This window comes from Barbus barbus, assembly GCF_936440315.1.
Source record: "Barbus barbus genome assembly, chromosome: 29".
Taxonomy (NCBI): Eukaryota; Metazoa; Chordata; class Actinopteri; order Cypriniformes; family Cyprinidae; genus Barbus; species Barbus barbus.
Window position 1 is genome coordinate 28,736,041 of NC_136757.1, and position 21,607 is coordinate 28,757,647.

At 36.6% G+C, this 21,607-nt stretch overlaps 2 protein-coding genes across 5 annotated transcripts in view; one reads left to right on the plus strand and one right to left on the minus strand.

Annotated features, from left to right (window-relative positions):
- Positions 1-21,607, plus strand: part of LOC306849892 (uncharacterized protein) — a gene marked incomplete at its 5' end in the record, with an annotated part of 704,045 nt that overhangs the window by 543,206 nt on the left and 139,232 nt on the right. The window lies entirely within an intron of this gene.
- The window catches only part of LOC306848859 (inhibitor of nuclear factor kappa-B kinase subunit beta-like), a 38,834-nt gene that overhangs the window by 1,930 nt on the left and 15,297 nt on the right, over positions 1-21,607 (minus strand). For 3 of the 4 annotated variants that reach the window (XM_079383613.1, XM_079383614.1, XM_079383612.1), the window contains exons 3-21: positions 21,066-21,160; positions 16,774-16,891; positions 15,286-15,355; positions 12,072-12,160; positions 11,820-11,909; positions 11,580-11,704; positions 8,002-8,109; positions 6,608-6,836; positions 6,334-6,528; positions 5,633-5,747; positions 3,309-3,432; positions 3,082-3,233; positions 1,968-2,029; positions 1,737-1,840; positions 1,069-1,118; positions 895-994; positions 461-608; positions 274-377; positions 93-192 (exon numbers count right to left, since the gene is read on the minus strand). In XM_079383613.1, the coding sequence (XP_079239739.1) occupies positions 93-192; positions 274-377; positions 461-608; positions 895-994; positions 1,069-1,118; positions 1,737-1,840; positions 1,968-2,029; positions 3,082-3,233; positions 3,309-3,432; positions 5,633-5,747; positions 6,334-6,528; positions 6,608-6,836; positions 8,002-8,109; positions 11,580-11,704; positions 11,820-11,909; positions 12,072-12,160; positions 15,286-15,355; positions 16,774-16,891; positions 21,066-21,160 (2,178 nt within the window). The remainder of the gene's footprint in view (positions 1-92; positions 193-273; positions 378-460; positions 609-894; positions 995-1,068; positions 1,119-1,736; positions 1,841-1,967; positions 2,030-3,081; positions 3,234-3,308; positions 3,433-5,632; positions 5,748-6,333; positions 6,529-6,607; positions 6,837-8,001; positions 8,110-11,579; positions 11,705-11,819; positions 11,910-12,071; positions 12,161-15,285; positions 15,356-16,773; positions 16,892-21,065; positions 21,161-21,607) is intronic. The other variant, XR_013782283.1, reaches the window with a different exon arrangement.

Genomic DNA, 21,607 nt, shown 5'->3' on the forward strand with positions numbered 1-21,607 from the left:
CTAATCTTGCATGGCCTGAGAGTGAGCACATTTAAAATTCAGTAACAACTCTACAAAATGAGTCAAATAGTTATATTTCTCAAATGAATTACCTGCATGCTGGTCTCTGTTTCCTGAATGGTGTCTTGCACTAAACTTTGTAGGCGGCCCTCAAACATCTTGCTCTCCTCAATCACAAGCTGAGACTCGTCTCTGAACACACACAAGAGAGAGACACTCATGATGGAAACATGCAAATGAACGCAGAGTCTCATGCACTGAAGCTGGACTCACGCTTGCGGTACGTCAGACGGTCTGTGGGACATCAGCGGGTGTGCAGGGGCCGGTGGAGTTCGTCCTCCATCTGGACTGCCGCTCACTGGACTACGAACCTTACTCTGAAACACACACGCTCAAGTCAAGCACACGCCATTGTGCATGTGCACACATGCATGCTGTAGGAGGAGTATGAATAGCATACACAGGCCACTTTGAGCAGGTTCCACAGCTCCTTCTGTCTCTTCTCCTGCAGGTGCAGCAGTTGTTTCTCGCTGCGGGCCATCGCACTCACCATCCCCTCCACACGCGGCAGCAGCTCCAGAACCCTCTGACGGCACACCATCGTCTTACTGCACACACACACATGCACATTTTAGACATTTTAAAAAATTATTATGATCACTGATCTGCCTTTCTAGCTTGTACTTGTTTGGAACAATGCCTGAAACTTTATAATGTTATATAATTTGATATTCTGTAGTGCTCAAGGGAGTTTCTTAAGAAAATTAATAAAAAAAACAAAGTTGAAAAAAAAGGAAGCTTCCTATGTAGACAGCAAGAGCTTATATATCATATCACACCCAGATGTTGAGATGTTTGTAATGAAATCTGATGAAAAATCACACAGAAGCTGACCTCAGGTGTGTGTAAAAGTCCCGTAACTTCCTCTCGTAGAACTGCACGGCCTGAACCACCAGTTTGATCACTTCTTGACAGTCGCCCATACTGCGCTGCTCTGGAGACACGAGGAGATTTCAGATCACGTGACGGATCGGTTCGTCCTGAGGAAGATGAGAACGTATGTCTTACCTCTGGGTTTCTCTCTCAGTTTACGGAAGAGCTCCATGGCCTTCACCTCGCTGCAAAACACAACACAGGTGAGTGAGAGCACATGCAGGTAATTCAGTCAAAGACAAGTACAGTCACACTTTCTTCATGAGGTTCATGACACTGAGTCTTTTACAGATATTCAGGAGTTAAAATAAATCCTACTGTATCATATATGACACTGGACCACAAAACCAGTCACAAGGGTCAATTTTTCGAAATTTAGATTTATACATCATCTGAAAGCTAAATAAATCATCTTTCCATTGATGTATGGTTTGTATGTATGATTGGACAACATTTGTTTGAGATACAACTATTAGAAAATCTGGAATCTGAGTGTGAAAAATAATCTAAATATTGAGAAAATCACCTTTAAAGTTGTTCAAATGAAGTTCTTAGCAATGCATATTACTAATCAAAAATGAAGTTTTGATATATTTACAGTAGGAAATTTACTAAATGTCTTCATGGAACATGATCTTTACTTAATATCCTAATGATTTTTGTCATAAAAGAGAAATGTATAATTTACAATAATTTTTAAAAACCATTACGCCTATGGGATGTCCCCATAAAACATGGAAACCCAACATGCGTGTGTGTGTGTGTGTGTGTGTGTGTGAGTGTGTGTGTGTGTGTTGATTTACAGCGTCTCTAAAGCCTCTCCACTCCTCCACGGCTGTCTCTGCAGGTCCACGATATCAGTTTGAAGGGTCATCATCTCCTCCTCCAGCTTATTCACGTCTTCTGTCTGACACACACACACACACACACACACACACATTACAATGCTAAAACACACGCTTACAACAGCACAAACATTAGCTATGATCCCTGGGACGGCTGACAATATGGAATCACACACACGCTCTTCTTACCTGTCCACAGTCCAGGGCTGTTTGCTCCATTTCTCTCCAGACACTCAATAATTTTTCAGAGGCTGGAAAACATGTAAACAGCCACAGCATGAGCAAATCTACACTTAGTGTACACTTGTTCTGAAAGCAGTGCTAAACTGAGCGCTTGTGTTTGGTTATGTGTGGAATTTCATACCTATCATACTGTTTCGTCAATATGCAGTATGTACACTGCGTATGCAATCTAAGTATGCAGATATTTTTCACATTGAATCTGGAAAAACCAGATGATCTAGTACTGCTATATCCCACAATGCAATGCACTGACCCGCCATTCCCAGAGTGACAAATTAATAGGACAGGATGTCAAGTGCTTATTTTATAATAATAATAATAATAATAGTAAATTAATTAATTAATAGGACAGGATGTTAAGTGCTTTTAATAATAATAATAAATAGATAAATAAAATGAATAAGTTAATTATCTGGAAACTAATAAATATAATAAATTATTTGGAGATAATGTCAACTGCTAATAAAAAAAAAGATATTTATAATAAATAAATATTAATTATTTGGAAAGGATAAGACATACTTTTTTTAAAATAATAATAATAATTAATTATTTGGAAAGAATGTCAAGTGCTAATTAAAAAAAAAATACTTATTATAAATAAATAAAATTAATTATTTGGAAAGGATATCAAGTGCTTATTTTTTAATAATACTTATAATAAAAGAAAATATTATTTGGAAAGGATATCAAGTGCTTATTTAAAAATAATTAATTAATTAATTAATCGGAAAGGATATAAAGGGATTTTTAAAACAATAATAAAATAAACAGATATAAATTAATAACTGATAATCAAGTGGTTTTGACTATCTTCCTTGCTAATTGTTTGATTAGAAGTTAATATATTTTTACGTAAAATTAGATTCAGTTACTAAGAAAACATTTTAATTTCTAAGATTATAATAGGACGCCCCGTACTGAATGAAACATGCAACGTCATGAGGTCATGTAAAACATCTATAATATTCTCTGACACACTATTTTTAAACAACAATAAGCATTTACAGTATGCACTGCACAGTATGCACTAGTATTTGATTCTGACGGTGTGTGGTACCGATGCCCGTCGCTCTCTGCTCCTGGTATTTGTCGATGTCGATGTGCAGACTGGTGCTGAAGAACTCCAGCGTGGCTCTTAACCTCTGGTGCATGGACACCATCTCGTTCTTCTGCTTCGACAGCGTGCCGTTTTGTCTGAGGAGACTCATGCTGGACGAGAGAGAGAGGAGTCACTTACAGCCTGTCACTTCAGCGTTAGCTCATTCAGAGCGATTCTCGTCTTACATGGCGACTTTCTGTCCTTGCTGCAGTCTCTGCCAGTCCTCCTTCAGCGCACGGATGGTGTGCCACGCTTGACCCCACGTGCGTCTCTGGGAACTGTAGGCCAGCAAGCGCTTGGGCTCGTTCTCTGCGTCACAAAACACAGATCAGTTTAGGCGGCCTTCATATTTCATATTTAACATGCAAATTCACTCTTAGAGAAAAGCAGAAATAATGCAGCTTCCCTTTAAACAAAACATTCTGTGCTACTTTCTGTTTCAGACACACACGTCACGGAAAAGAGAGGAAGTCGGACCATGTTTATGTTTTCAAACATTGTATTCACTATTATGTTTATGAAACAATGCCAAATATTTAACTCCTTAATATTAATTTTCAAAAATGTGTGTGCGCATAAATATTTTTACATTTTAATCTGGACTAAAACATGGCAGATAAAATATCCGAATTTTTTTTGATTCTTTAATAAATATTTTTTTTATTATTATGTATTTTTATATTTTATAGTATAAATTTTTTCTATTTTATTATTTAATATTTATATTATTCTTTTTTAACACAAGCCTGTTTCTGCCATATAATATATATATTATTGTGTGTTATATTATATTAATATACAGTACATACAGTCATGGCCAAAAATATCGGCACCCTTGGTAAATATGATCAAAGGCGGCTGTGAAAATTAATCTGCATTATTAATCCTTTTGATCTTTTATTTAAAAACTTCACAAAAAATCTAACCTTTCATTGGATAATAAGAATTTAAAATGGGGGGAAATATCATTATGAAATGTTTTCTCTAATACACATTGGCCACAATTAACGGCACCCTTTTATTCAATACTTTTTGAAACCTCTATTTGCCAGTTTAACAGCTCTAAATGTTCTCCTATAATGCCTGATGAGGTTAGAGAACACCTGACAAGAGATCAGAGACCATTCCTTCATCCAGAATCACTCCAGATCCTTCAGATTCACAGCTTCTTCTCTTCAGTTCACCTCACTCATTTTCTACAGGGTTCAGGTCAGAGGACTGGAATGGCCAGCAGAAGCTTGGTTTTGTGCTCAGTGACCCATTTTTGTGTTGTTTTTGAGGTTTGTGTCTGGATTATTGTACGGTTGGAAGATCCAAACATGGCCCTTTATAAGATTTCTAACAGAGTCAGTCACTTGTTGATTTTTTATCTGTTGGTATTTGATAGAATCCATGATGCCATGTGTCTGAACAAGATGTCCAGGACCTCCAGCAGAAATATAGGCCCACAACATCACAAATACAGCAGTATATTTCATTGTACACATGGGGTACTTTTTATCCCTGTGTTCACCAAACCCATCTTGAGTGTTTGCTGCTAAAAAGCTCATTTTTTAGTTTCATCTGACCGTAGAAGCCAGTCCCATTTGAAGTTCCAGTCGTGTCTGATAACTGAATATGCTGGAGTTTGTTTGTGGATGAACTAGGAGAATTTTTCTTGAAACCCTCCCAAACAACACGTGGTGATGCAGGTGCTGTTTGACTATTTTTTTAAGGTTTTCTGACCCTGAGACCCAACTATTTTCTGCAATTCTCCAGCTGTGGTCCTTGGAGAGTCTTTAGCCACTCAAACTCTCCTTCTCACCGTGCATTAGGACGATATAGACACACGTCCTCTTCCAGGCAGATTCGTAACATTTTCTGTTGATTGGAAATTCTTAATTATTGCCCTGATGGTGGAAATGGGAATTTTCACTGCTCTAGCTCTTTTCTTAAAGCCACTTCACTAATTTGTGAACCTCAATTATCTTTTGCTGCACATCAGAAATATATTCTTTGGTTTTTCTCATTGTGATGGATGATTAAGGGAATTTGGGCTTTGTTTTCCCTCCTATTTATATTTCTGTGAAACAGGAAGCCATGGCTGGATAATTTCATGTTCATATTCTCCCTGGAGTGCTCAAAATTGTGAATATGAATGGGAATATACTTCAGAGATATTTTACTCATAAGAATTTCTAGGGGTGCCAATAATTGTGTCCAACGTGTATTTGAGAAAAACATTTATTTCATAATGATATTTCCCCCAATTTTAAATTTTTATTATCCAATGAAAGGTTAGATTTTTGTGATAAAAAAAAAAAAAGATCAAAAGTATTAACAATGCAGATGAATTTTCACAGGCTTCTTTGATCATATTTACCAAGGGTGCTGATATTTTTGGCCATGACTATATATATATATATATATATATATGTATATATACATATATATATAAATAATAGAAAGCGTTTATATCTCACAATTCTGACTTTTTCTCTCTGAATTCTGAGTTTAGACAGTAACTCACGGACGAATCGGATGTTCTCAGGAAGGACACGCGGCATAAACTGAGGCTCGTAGCTGTAGCAGGAACGGTCAAACAGGAAAACCAGCGGCTCATCTGCCCGCCGAGTGTCCATCATCTAAACAACACAAAACAATCAGGATGATACCAACACTCTAATAAACCGGGCCAATTAAATCAGCTTGAAGTTGAGAAAGCTGCTGTTCCACCTAGGACTGTCAAATAAAAATTCTAATTTAAAATATTCATCGAATTTAAAATAAAAATCCACATTCGAATGCAAAAAACATTACATTTGAATTTTAGGTGTGCATCAGGCAGCTTTATCAGTGGCATGACAAATGCGATGATGATGTAGGTGTCATTGCTTTTTAATGTTGTAGTTAGCCTGTCCAGTTGAACCCACTAGATGCAGCGCTGCTACGTTGTTCATTCAAAATATTGCAGAAAAAAAGAACATCAGAAGATCTTTTTTACGTCAAGTTTTCACACAGAATGCATATTTTTCTAGAGGGACATCTATCACCGTTGCACTCGCGTCTCGCACAAGAGAGCCGCATGTTTAGAAAGCAACGTAAAATTAAAGTAAGTTCAACTTTTAAAAACTTTTTTTTCCATCCCAATGCATCTCATGTTTTTAAATGAAAAAAGTTTGGTTTATAAACACTATGCACTTTTTCACAGATAGTCATGTTGTCACGTACGCTATAGTCGATTGCACACTGCATGACGCTGTTGTGCGGCTCGAGCGCAAGCCCCGCCTCCAGCAGCAGCTCCTGATTGGCCGGAGGAATGCGAGCGTCCTGCGTGATTCGCTCCTGCAGGGATGCCACGTCCTCCTGCGGCTGCACCGAATAGGTGAATATTTCAGCAGAGGTCATGTTGAGCACGCGGACCAGCTGAGGAGACAGAGACCATCGCATTAGACATGATTGCATGTGACACTGTGATCGCTCCATTGACGAGAGATTCATCTACCTTTAGATTCAGAATGCGGCTTAATTCATCGAAGCAGAAACAGGAAGCTTTCGGAGAGTCTTTGCTCCCCTCTGAACTGCTCTCTTTACTGTCCTCTTCTGAGTCTTTGACCCCGTCCTGACTTCTTGGCTCTTGGTCTTGGCTCCGCTTTTTTAAATCTTTGCCTCGCTCTTTAGGTGACCATCGCAGCATCATTTGCAGCCAGCTCTCCAGTTCACCAGCTAACAGCCTGAAACACAGTTATAGTTAGATTAACTACATGGGCTACATTTTTATTATGAATTTGTTAAAGTCTGCATGAAATCAAAATGTTTTATTTTTTTATTTTGTTAGTGCACATTACTAGTCTTAAGGTCAACAATTAATCTGTGCAAGTTAAAAAATTGTTTGTCTTGGTAATCTTTAAATAAAATCTTATAATTTGTGAGCACAGAAGCAGTCATGAGCAGCACAGGTATATTTGTAGCAATAGCCAAAAATACATTGCATGGGTCAAAATTATAAATTTTTCTTTTATGCCAACAATCATTAGGATATTAAGTAAAGATCATGTTCCATCAAGATATTTTGTAAATTTCTTACCATAAATATATCGAAACTTCATTTTTGATTAGTAATATGCATTGCTAAAAACTTCATTTGGACAACTTTAAAGGAGATTTTATAAAAAACAATTAAATATAAAACCCTAACCTTATTTTATTTCAACTAGTTGCCAAAGCAATATTTCTAATTTGTGTTTAGTTTAACTTGAAGTACTAAAATAACTAAAACTAATAAATAAAAATTAATCAACTATATAGACATATTCCAAAAAAAAAAAAAAACTAATAAAATTACAAAAACAAAATAATTAAAACTTTGACTAAGTGAAAATATAAAAATAAAATTTAACGAAAAATATTAACACAATTTATAACAGTACATCAATGATACTTAATATTCAGTCAAATTCGTTAAAAAGTAATTTTACTGTAAACCTGCTTTATAGTTTAAATTGATGTTGTAATTATAAAAATTTTAATACTAAAAAATGACTAATTTCTGAAACTGAATAACTTTGCAACATTTAGTTTATTACAATCAGCTGCTTTAACGCAATTGTATTAAGTACTATATAAATAAATGTGACTTAATTCTGTTTAATTAAGCCATTCATTTTCTGTTGCTGTAACCAAGTGGGAGAGGAAAAATCAAATTAACCAATAAGATCACAGCCCGCTTTCAAGATCCAATCAAATACTGATGGATAAAATCAAGTCCTGTTCTACATAATATTCAGTTTCACATTACAGATTGCCATTTAACAGAATTGAATGTATATTTAAAAAAAATCTCTAACATTTCACATTGTTAATAGCAGATCCACTTGTTAATGTGGCCGCGGAACTCACTTGTTGAGGTTGTGAGGGTTCGGGAGGTGTTTGGAGAATCGAACTTCTCCCGTCAGATCCTCGTAAACCACAATATCATCCACTTGTTTCTGCAACAGCTTGCTGTGCCTGAGAAAAAAAAAGAGTGATAAAAGTTCAAGCGAACCTGGATTTATTTTGTCACACACCCTTTAGCGTTGGCGTCAGTCTTGATTGTTCGACGTTCTCAGAGGTTATGTTTTAAAAACAGTCCATGTGGTGAGAATACTGGAGCGTGGCCAATCACAGTACAGAAATCTCTGCAATAACAAGCTGTTGAAGCAGAAATATTATCTTTACTCAAACATCAAATATTAGAACAATAGCGTTTCATGGAGGTTTATGAAGATTTTTTTCTGAACTCTGGCTCAAGCTGTCAGGTCATGACTTTCGAGTCTTGCTCATGGATTCATATAGATACTGAATTTAACCGATCACACTAAGGCTGATTTAACACAAGTACACACATGCCACCACTGGTACATTAGCACAAAAGAAAGAAAAATAGATTTATATGTATGTTTTATATATATAATCGCGTTTGGTCTCATACTGTATCGCGTATCTTGTCGGTGTCTGCACTTGCTTGGTCATTTGTTGTGATAAACAGGAAAGTGGGTTCAGCTGAATTCAAATAGTGATTTGTTAGACGGGTATAAAAAATGGTTAAGACTGATGTACCGTGCGACTCCACCGGACGGGACACCGGCAAAGGACACAAGTATCGATTTTTAATTATCTTCATTCCTACTACTTGTTTCACTTCTGTTTTAGTTTATATAACCTATTCTTACTATGTGTTTCCAGATCAATACTTTCACTACCACTCACTGTAGACAGCGCAATCCTATCAACCTGCGCACTTTGCCTATGTCTGCTAATACATTACTTTCTTTTTCTATTGGTCTCTGGGATTGTCAGTCTGCTGTCAACAAAGCTGATTTCATTACTTCCATTACTAGTCATTCAAGGTTAAACCTCATGGCCCTGACAGAGACCTGGATCAAACCAGAAGACAATGTTACACCTGCAGCACTCTACAATAATTTCTCCTTTTCCCACAGCCCCTGTTTGACTGGAAGAGGTACTGGTCTGCTCATCTCTAATAATTAGAAATTTACTCCTTTATCGTCTCTGAGTATCAACAGCTCCTTTGAATCACATTCGGTTACTATTACCTTCCCTCTAAAAATCCATTTTGTAGTTGTTTATCATCCTCCAGCATCACTAGGTAACTTTGTGGAAGAATTAGATTTATTGCTCTCAACCTTTCCTGAGGATGGTACTCCCTTTGTCTTACTTGGAGACTTCAACATCCACCTAGATAAACCTCAGGCTGCAGACTTCCACACTCTGCTTGTGTCTTTTGATCTCAAGAGAGTGCTAACTACGGCTACTCACAAATCAGGCAACCAACTGGACCTTATTTACACATGACACTGCTCCACTGATCATGTGCTGGTTACTCCACTACACACCTCAGATCACTTCCTCCTCACTCTTAATCTCGACATGATTCCTGACACATCACATACCCCTCCACTTGCGTTCACTCTCACCCTCCCGGCTATCTGCTATGGTTTCATCCTCTCTTGATGCTAACGGTGCTACTGATACTTCCTGTTCCACTCTGACGTCTTGTTTAGATACTTTCTGCCCCTTATCTTCCAAGCCGGCCCGTACCACCCCTTCTGCCCCTTGGCTATCTGATGTTCTCCAAAAACATTGTTCTAAACTCAAAATCACAAAATCCTACTGGCCTTAATTTATATCGATCACTCCTCTCTGACTTCTCTGCTAATGTTTCCACTGCTAAAAGTGGAATGTAATGTTTCCACATACTATCATGACAAAACTAACAATTCACCTAACTCTTGCATGGTCTTTAAAACATTTTCCTCCCTCCTTCATCATCTCTAACAGCTGATGACTTTGCCACATTCTTCATTAATAATAATACAAACCTCCCTGCACAATTTTCCACACCACAATCTATCAAACACATCTTACCAGCAAACATACACTCGTTCACATCCTTCTCTCCACTCTCTGAGGCAGAGGTCTCTAAACTCATCCTTTCCAGTCATCCTATTACCGGTCCGCTTGATCCTATTCCATCTCATCTCCTTCAAGCCATTTCTCCTGCAGTCGTACCTGCACTCACTCACATCGTTAACACATCCCTTCACACTGGTGTTTTTCCCTCAGCATTTAAACAGGCTCGTATAACTCCACTTCTTAAAAAACCCACTCTTAACCCAACTCTTTTAGGGAACTATAGACCGGCTTCCCTTCTTCCTTTCATTGCAAAAACACTTGAACGAGTTGTATTCAACCAAGTCTCTGTCTTTCTCACACAGAACAACCTCCTGGACAGTAACCAATCTGGCTTCAGAAGTGGACATTCGACCGAAACTGCCTTGCTTTTTGTTGTTGAAGCCCTAAGACTTGCAAGAGCGGCTTCCCGCTAAAACTGCCCGGTCCTGCAGGTTTGCATTATACAATATTAAGAAGATCAGGCCCTTTCTCTCTGAACATGCAACACAACTCCTTGTTCAGGCTCTTGTTCTGTCCAGACTTGACTATTGCAATGCTCTCTTGGCAGGTCTTCCAGCCAATTCTATTAAACCTTTACAATTACTCCAAAATGCCACTGCAAGATTAATCTTTAATGAGCCGAAAAGAACGCACGTCACACCTCTGTTCATCAATTTGCACTGGCTACCAATAGCTGCTCGCATTAAATTCAAGGCATTAATGTTTACCAAGCACTCTCTATTCTAATTTTATTTTATCTATATGTCTTTTTATTTAAAATAATAATAATAATAATAATAATTATCTGTACTGCGTTAGGCTAACTGAGACTTGTAATAGCACTTGCACGTTGTTGCTCTTTTGTTGGTTTTGATTGCTTCTTATGTCCTCATTTATAAGTCGCTTTGGATAAAAGCGTCTAAATGACTAAATAATTAAATATATGTAAATATGCATATGTATTTATATATGTATGTATGCAACCCTGGACCACAAAACCAGTCATAAGGATAATTTTTAGAAATTGAGATTTATACATCATCTGAAAGCTGAATAAATAATCTCTCCATTGATGTATGGTTTGTTAGGATCGGACAATATTTGGCTGAGATACAACTATTAGAAAATCTGGAATCTGAGGGTGCGAAAAAATCTAAATATTGAGAAAATCTCCTTTAAAGTTGTTCAAATGAAGTTCTTAGCAATGCATATTACTAATCAAAAATTAAGTTTTGATATATTTATGGTAGGAAATATACAAAATATCTTCATGGAACTTTATTTAATATCCTAATGATTTTTGGCATAAATATTTCCAAATATTAAAAAACAGAAATAAAATTAAATAAAATATTAATTACAGCAGATACATAAATGAAAACTATTATTAGCCTACATGGTGCGAATTTTGTGGACAATGGGGAGCCTTGGAGTCCAAAAAGGTTGAGAACCACCGATCTAATAGTGAAACATCAGGCCTTGCAGTGAAAAATTCTGCCACAGACAGCTGAGGGCATAAATACCATTGCACGGGTTGCCAGGTTGGTAGAAAAGGCCTGAACCCAGTGATGCACTCAAACACCAGCGTCCCAAAACTCCAGTAATCCACCGCCACCGTGTACTTCTGCTGTTCTAACAGCTCAGGGGCCTGAGAGAGACACACAGACAGCAGCAGAGAGAAAGAAATGACTTTATATCAGTACAGATGAGAGTCTGAACAATTAGAAGTCTTGCATTTTGCACAGATGTAATGTTGTACCCACCAAATACTGCAGCGTCCCAACAAACGATGTGCACAGGCTGCTCTGGTCCAGCTCTTTAGCGTAACCCAGATCTATGATCTTATGAACCAACTACAGGAAAAGAAATGCATCTTTAATTTAGCAATAAAAGTATAAAAACAGTGCCATCTAAATACTTTTAGAAAACATTTACTGCAAAATAAAGGACAATTTTATATATTAAACATTATTGTTATGAATCAGACAGTTTTTTCCACTTCTCTCTGCACTCACCCGTTTTTCTCCCTGCTGAAGGACGATGTTTTCTGGTTTGAGGTCTCTGTGAATAATCCTCATCCCGTGGAGGTACGTCAGTGCTGAGGCTAGAGAGAGAGATTCTTCATTAACAACTCAAATATGGCCTTCCCAAATGCTCATGTATTAGTTACATTTTAATGAGATAATGAATTCAATTTTAGACACAAATGTTTAGCCAACTCGTGCAGGTCCAGAATGTAGTGTGTGTTTCCTTCAAATGTCTGTCCTGATATAAAATGCCAACTAATTTTAACTACCTTACTCTGCAAGATTTCTTCAAACTGTTGCCAAAAGATGAGGAAGAGTCTTATTTTTGTGTAAAAACAAAAGACAAACTGATAGTTTCACCCCAACATACGCCATTAAACCAGTGTCACTGCACTTTTTAGGAAGTCCTACAACTAGTGATTTATTTATAGTGACTCAGCATATTAAACTCTAACATTGACAAAATTACACACACTTCACTTCAAATGATATAATATTCCCATTTTATAGTTCACCCAAAAATTAACATTATGTCATCATATAGCCAAACTTGAAAATGATTTTTGTTTTTTCCATGACTTTTGTGTTCTGCAGAAGTAAAACCGTACAGATTTGGATCAACATAAGGGGGAGTAAATGATAACAAAAATGGCATTTTGGGTGGACTGTTCCTTCACTAAATCAAAGCCAGCACTCTTACTGACTGCCAAAGTGAAATTCCAAGTAAAGTCATATTATTTCTCTAAAGGCTTCCAATTAAACTCAATAATAAGGTCACATAGCAAAAGCAGTCCATATTACTGGAGCCATGACTTACACATCAACTGACAGACAAGCACTATGTTCACAGAAATCATTCAGAACCGCAATGTTTTGACTGAAGAGCGGAAACTGAAGAGGATGAGGCCGGTGACTAAATCCAGGTTTTCACATGACTGTGATTTACCAGGAAAAACCACAGTGACGTTAACATAGGGTTGTGTACGGCACGGTGACATGTTGTTGTATACAACGGCATGTGTGACCTTTCTTTAGATCCAGTTTGAGCTCGATCGTTCTGGACTGAATGTAAACAAAGCGAATCCACTCACATTGGATACTAAACGGCACTTATGTTACAACAATAACACCATAATGTCACATGGTTTGTGAAAGTGTTCAGTTCAATTACACACAAACCAGTATGATTTTCTTAATCTTTAGTGGAGCACAAAATGAGAAGTGCAGCATGCTGAAAATGAGAATATTTGGCAACTAAGTTCCTGTTTCTCAGCACTTTCCCCCCTCATTCGAAACTGTTAAGTGTCTACTTTTTTGTGTGTACACTCATGATTACAACAAACTTTGTGATTTTGGAAAAAAAAGAAAACAAACTGGGTGCACTCTTTGTCTTCTCCGTCTCCGCGAATTGCTTTTTGAAACACGTCACTAAAATGAAATAAAACCCCCTGCAATTGTATACTTTTAGTGTGCTAAACTGGTATACTTACAGTCTGCTAAACCGGAACAACTAATTTTGTACTTAATGCACATTAATTGTGCAGATATAGTGCTGAGGTCCAACTTAAAATATACTATATTTGATTGTGCTAAAGTGGAATTATTGCAAGCATACTTCAGGTACACTTGCATTTAAAGACCGATATTATTCAAAGATCATACAATCCTCATGAATAGTGACATTAAAACACATTTTAGGCTTAATATTAAGAAATGTGCGTTGTGCACAAGAAGTAGTGCTCTAAATAACGTTTAATTATGAATTTTATATCAGTAAGTCCCGAGCGATGTCAGTAAATATGTTAATAGATTTGAGCTATACTTAGTATTTTACATGTATTACTTTTTTAGTGCTGTCAAATGATTAATCGCATCCAAAATAAGTTTTTATTTACATAATATATGTGTGTGTACTGTTTATAAATACACACACATACAGTATATATTATGAAAATATTTACATGTACATTTATATTCATATAATGTATATTATATATAAATATATTTAATATATATACATATTTTTCATAAATATATTCATGCATGTGTGTGTATTTTATATATATTATTTATATATGAAGATTTCATTTTTTCATGTTTTTCATTGTGCATTGCAATTAATCTCAATTTTTTCTTTTTGACTAGGTTAAAACATAACTGAAAAACAGCTAACTAACACAAAAACATGATAACATAATAAAAACATGATTTTTGAAAATAAAACTGTTCATATATATTTAAATATACACCGTACACACATATATATTATGTAAACAAAAACTTTTATTTTGGATGCGATTAATCGTTTGACAGCACTAGTTTTTAATCTCAACTTGTGCTCAGATTTGCCAAAACATCAACATCTGCCATCAAAAGTCTCAATATGAACTCATCAAATGATCTGAGCTGCTCCAAATTCACTTATACCTGTATACTCTTACTGTATGACAACTATTGACTCAGTTTCTACTGAGGTGTTCTAGGAGAAGTGTCTGAAGCACAGATGATGGTTAAATTAAGCTAAACATCTCCATAGAAAATCAAGTCATACAGGTTTGCGATGACATGACAGTGAATAAATGATGACAGAATCGCCATCTTTTTTAAGTCTATGGCCCGGTTCCACAAACAGGGTTTAGCTTAAGCCAGGACTAGGCCTTAGATAAATTAAGATATTTAAGCAACTTTTACAAAAAATGCCTTAGAGGAAAACATTAAGGTGTGCATCTTGACAGAACAATGACACTGACATGTTTTAAGATATGTCAGAGCAAGATATTGCATGCATTTTAGTCTGGGACTAAGCTCCCACACCATTTCCGATGTGCTTTGTTTCTCCTTTTCTTGCTAAAAACGTCTTACACCGTATAACGTCAGACTGCTTCTCTTGGGTGCTGTGAGTTTGTGTGTGTAGACATCTGATTGGTCTGATTCATACTCTCCAGCACTTTCAGCTAAAAATCTGGGTCAAATATTTGATTCGGTTTATATTCTGACATTTACAAGACCAGATCCAACACAAACTCAGCTTCAGCAGAAATGTAAACAGATGTTGCCACCGCACAGGCATTCAGCTCACATGTGTTGACCTGTTCACGTGCTGAAGGTCAACTGTGCTGGAAAACCTGAGTTAAACTGCTGGATGTGTTGCGACTGATGGGAATAACTTTGGATTTCCATTGGCTGGTGTATGCAGACTCACATATATCTTGAATCAGTGTCAGTACAGCAGCTTCTCTCATGCCACAGCAGTTCTCAAGCAGGTTCAGATACTGAAAACAGAGATTATTTTGATAAAAAACATGCAACTGAATGGAGCTGCATGATTTAAGTGATTTTTCTGATTGCAAGTGCAATTTAAAATGCAAAAAAATCCAGGTTTGCTGTGCTTGTTTGTGATTGCGGTTTTGCTCAAAAGTCCTTGCGGAAACTGCAAAAATGTGGAAATTCGCAAAAATGGGATCAACAAAACTGCATGTTATTTTTATTTATTTAGCACTGTCCTAATACTCTGTTGTTACCTGAATGATCCATGACTGTTTCTAAAAACAGTTGTAATAGTATCCTTGGATACAACACCAAGTCAGAGATTTTAAACAAATTATTTACAATTTTGGTTAGTTTTGAGCAAAATCTTAGTTTGAACTAAACAACCATTATTAAAGTTATTTTTATAATGAGAATGCGTTGAAAGCTTTGAAAATAACTATAATAAAATCAATCACTGCTGTTTTTCTTTAAACAGATGCTGTTTTAACCTTAAATTTGTAGATTTAACATTTATAGATGGTCTCTTTCAGAGCTTCTTGTATTTAAGTTTTCACAATCCATTTGAAAAGAAATCTTACACATTAATGAATAAATCTGTACCTAAAAACTTTAATTTACAAGTGCCACGTTTGTGATTTTTATTCAATCCAAAACAGTGAATCTAACCACCATTCTGGCAAAAGTTCACTTCATGAGTGACCACAATGACGTTCTGATAATATTGTGTATCCCTGTACTAAACAAAAAATATCATGCCATTTTTATTGTTAAAATTATTAACATTTTCAAGATTCTGCAAGGGGTATGTAAACTTTTGAGCAGAACTGTTTATACCAATATGGCTGTAAAATAATAATAAAAAGCATTATTATTATTACATCAAAATAAAACAATTATTAAATAAAAACTAAAGAAATATCATTGTCATATTTTACTAAAATGTTCTAAAATTAGTACTTACAAAATAATATTAATAATTTTATTCACATGACAACTGTAAAATTTGTAAAAGGCCGTCTTAATTTCTTCCTATTCAAACATTAAACCAATCAAACTTTTATTTTGATGGTAAAACATCGGGAACCCTCAAAGCATCTCTTGTTCAGAAGCACTTCTTATGACAAATTTGGGAAGGTGGTTGGTGCATGTTGTGTTGCCAAATTCAAAGGCAGACAAGGATTTTGTTTGAAGCTAAATTTACTAAACAGAGTTGCAGTGAGACACCTGCGGATAATGAGCTGCTTGTGTGTATGCTTCACTCTGAAACGTGCAGTGCATATATTTATTTATTTAAATCGCATTTTGATTAATTGTGCAGCTCTACAACTAAATTATTGGAATATTCATATACTATGGTATTACTATGCTACATGTCCAGAAACCCAGGCTATCACCATAGTGCATGTTGTAAGTGCCACACCTTGCGTAGGTCTCCTCCCTGGCAGTACTCCATGGCCAGTAATGGCAGGTCATTCGTGGCCAGTTTCTGGAGCTCCTCTGGAACGTCTCTCGCTGCCACCACATTCATGTGATTCAACCTGCGAGAAGAGAGATGTTTCATCATAATGTGCAACAGATAACTCAACTTACATGCAACCCTCTCATAATCTGGGTTACATAATGTCATTATTAAAAATGTGTTTGTAATATTCAGACGGCTGGCCGGCCCTGCCCTGCACGAACTTCCTATAAAACACACGCTCAGGACAAAGAGGAGTAAAACCAGATGGATTCCAGGCACCATAACAGAATAACTGCAGCGCCAACACCTAAAACTATCATCTGAGAACATAAACAGCTCGTCTTAACCTTCACAGGAAAACATTCTGACATAATTGCTGTAATAACAAATATTAGGTCTTGAGTAAAGACGGGGAGATGTTATATTGCATCTTTTTGGCTTTTCTTTATCTCAAAAAAGATTCAGCATCCAAACTATGAAAATGTGTCACACTTTTTAATTTCCTTCATTTATAAGCCAATGCTTTGGAGAAACAAACCTCTTACTGTGCTGGAGATCTTCAACAGACATTAACTCTTACTGGTCAAAAAAAAAAAAAGTTCACCGTCAATTCAATAACTGAAGTTCAATTCACAAACTGTATAGTATGCAAACCTGGGATTAGTGCATCACAAATCAAGCATGTCACGGGTGCCTGGTGCCTAGCCAAAAATGAAGTCATAATAATTTTGAATTCCAAAATTTAAAGTAGGCTTTAAATGGAAATTCATCCTATCGGTTTTCTAATTATTCCATTATTTTCTTTTTCAAAAATTGGTTTACTCGCATGTACAGGAACCAATGATCGGTCACAACTTCCATTATATTGTGACTTTAAAGGCAATTTCTGTAAACTCGACACATGCAAACACAAATTGTAGCATTAAGGTAAAATTCTGATTCTGAATTCTGATAATTTTAGTCATTGTAGAATGTCCCAGGGGCGTAGAATTAGGGGGGGACGCTAGGGACGTATCCAGCCACTACCAAACTGTCCCTAGCAATAATTTTGATCAAATAATTAAATATATGTACATGTTTTTTGTCATTTCAGACGCATCTGAAAGCCAAATCATTGATATTACCTAACAAGTTAAAGAAAATATGTTAGAAAATTAATTTAATACATTTATTATAGATATTTTAACTAGTCAATAAAAATGTACTACGAAGTCATTTTTTGCAGTGTACCCATGTTTCAGTGTGGTTCCTCAACAATAACCAGTGTTCAGGATGACCAAACATTACACCAGCCAGTGCTCTGAACCTTATTAGAAAGTTATGACACACACAGCAAAGATTCATCACAAATGGTATGTTATCATTACATGAGCGCTCACAGGGTTACGGTGAACATGCTCTGAGAATCACTGCTCATTTATCATGACGGGTGACTTTAATCAGACTGCGTGCCGGTTTGACGTCAGTTTATTTCTGAGCTGTTGCCAATACAGCCAATACCCTGGAAAACATGATGGGATTCCTTTCCCTCCACAAAAAAGGGTGGGCAGCTCCAACAGAAGGTCATTTCTGAGACTGAACTCTGATATCATCATAATTAAGGGTTGATGGATCACTGAATGTGTGAAATAAAGAATCTCAGTTGGCCTGGGTGTGTTCCCCAAAAACGTCTGTGTGTGTGTGTGTGTGATCGTTGTGGTTTGGCTTTATACACTGAGCTCTACTAGATGTGTTTGAGTCCAAGTTTGTGGCTCAGACCAAGTCTGGGGACAGCCTGCTATAAATCTGAGAAAACCAACACGTCCCCGAACCCCTCGCGCTTGTCACATAACCACTGCAGCCTGGTTAACTAGCACAATCCATCCAGAACATCACGGAAACACTCACACTCTGACACTCAGTGAACTTTAACTATTCAAATACATATTAAACAGCTCTAGGTTTATGTGCACCATTTAACTCTTTCACAATGCCTAGATTACATTTAGTATGGATTGTCCTGAATCTAAAAAAATCTAAAACTATAAAAATGAACACAGTAATATTACTGAGGACATATGCTATGATAATCTTTAAATATAAATACCAGTGCGTATGCGTGACTATGGTAATCATTCAGTGACTTGGAATATATCAAAGTACTATGGTGCTTGTTTTTCTACTGGAAGATGCCAAAGATTGGTATAAAAATTAAAATATATTGGTATCTTGCTATATTTTATGTATTTTTTATATTTTATATAATAATGATATAATATTTAAAATATAAAAAATACATAAAATATAGCAAGACTGTTCGAATATGTAAAAAAAATCAATCAAAATGATTTTGGTCAATATTAGAGCATGATTATTTACCACAATTACTCACTGACTCGGGAAACATTATGCATTTACTGAATTAAATATCAATAAATAAATAAAAAGAACAGTGGATCCTTGAACTTTAAATATATTTAAATTATACACACACACACAATAACTTCAGCTAATTAACTGATTCAACTACTATTTTGTGCTTCCTGTGATTTTGCTTTATTTGATGTTTGATTCATTGCAGGTTCCCTCTCATGTCATTCTTACTGAGGATGTGCTAAAATATATAGATTAAAATGTGTATATATTTAAATAGAATGGAAGATATAGATAGTACTGCAGGGTTGCTTGCTTATTGTGCCCAAGAGCATGATTTATTTAAGTCCATATGTCTTACTAATAAGTAACTTCGCTTCTAACCACAGATCGAGAGCAGTAGTTCCAACTACATAAGATTGCGATGCTGTTTGCGAATGTTTATTTGAACTATGTTTTCGGGAAACACTGAATCATTGAACTATGCTGGTAATGACGGATCCTGCGAACATACATAGCTGGTTAATGATGCGTTCGGGAAACGCATTCCTGACTGGCTAAAAGCCTTTTCCAGCCATGCGATATTCTATTGATGACTGAACTCCAACTGTTTCACTATAGCTGGGCGATATACCTGTTCATATCGAACCGGTTTGAATTCAGGGGGCATCAGTGGGTGTTCAGTGCTCACAAACCTGCCGAGAGCAGTCTCCCCTCGGCCAGATCTTCTGGAATTTGCCGCTATTTCTTTCTTTTAGTCATACCAACAAAATATTGGTCTAATTACCCCTTGGCTAACTGCTGGTTAGACAGCCTCTACTTTAAGACTGTGTCTTAAGAACTAGTCTAAGTGTATGTACCTGGCCCCAAGGTGAGTAAAGGATGACTTCATTTTCATTTCTGGCTGAACTAACACTTTAACTCAAAATTATCTGGCACAGATGGTACAAAGAAACTCAATATTTCAAAAATATTCAATAATAGTTTGCATGTTCACACCCAAATATGCCTTAATACAATAAGCAGTTTCCAATAAACAACTGGACATGAATACGGCCACAACAAACTCACCCCTAAACCACTAACAGGAGGAAAACCTCCAGAAAAAACCAGAGATGCACTCTCTCCTAATTAAAGATGAGCCTGAAGGTGTTGTGACGGCGAAAACCAATGCTGCGCCTGCAAGACTGGGTCACTTTTTACTACTGTGGTGTCATAAATTCATCCCTCTTTGTTTTGCTCAGAGCTTTTGTTCATAAAAACATATATAAATAGCCGAATAACAACGGAAGGCATTGCGTGGTCGCTTAATGGACTGCACATTAAAACATGGTAAACAGAAGAGATTCAGTGGGTGAAAAAGGAAAAATACCACGAAAATAGTGCTTTCTCTTTAAACAGGCATCAGCTGTGACGTGAAAACCAACATGATTCAGCCAAAAAAAAAAAAAAAAAAAATATGTAGTTATTACCAGAATTACTGTTAATGGGTCCCATCACCGGGAAGTCTACTTGACAGAGTTTTTGCACCAAAAACAGTAGTTTACATTTACATTTATTCATTTAGCTGACGCTTTTATCCAAAGCGACTTACAATTGCTATATATGTCAGAGGTCGCACGCCTCTGGAGCAACTAGGGGTTAAGTGTCTTGCTCAGGGACACATTGGTGTCTCACAGTGGATTCGAACCCGGGTCTCTCACACCAAAGGCATGTGTCTTATCCACTGCGCCATCACCACCACCAGTAGTTTTTATTGTACACGTTCCAGCCTCTCTGACGCTGATCAGACTTTCATGTAAACGCCTCTTCGGGTGCGTGTGTGTGTGTGTGTGAGAACTGTAGTGACCTACTGGTGGCAGAAAACAGGAAATTGATTCTGAACAGGATATACTCACCTCTTCATGATCTGAATCTCTAAACTCCATCTGCCCTTATTCTTGGCGCTGAGCTCTTGTCGGCACTGTTTGATAGCGATCTGAATGGCACTTTCCTGCACACACACACACACACACACACACAGATATACCAACACATGTTAGGAAACATCACAGACAAAAAGCAAATTCATAGTTAAAAATAACAGTACCATAGAACATTGATGGGATCAGATGATAATACCATGGTATTCTGATGCGGCCACAAAACGTGGTAATGATCCAAGGGTTTAGGGTTTGGTTTTGGCATTGGTGAGGACATAACGGCAGACTACAGTCATTATTGCTAGGGACAGTTTAGTAGTCGCTGGATATTGGTAGGGACATGCATAGCGATGTCCCACTTTGGAAACTATAGTTTTCTCCTTAAATATAAGGAGGTCAAGCAACAGATTAACGAGTTAATCCAAATTTCGCAAAAAGCTTATGGATGTAATTATAAAAGAAGTCAGACTTTGCAGGGAGTTGCTGTTTTTGTCATTCTTCTGAGGAAGATTCATTCA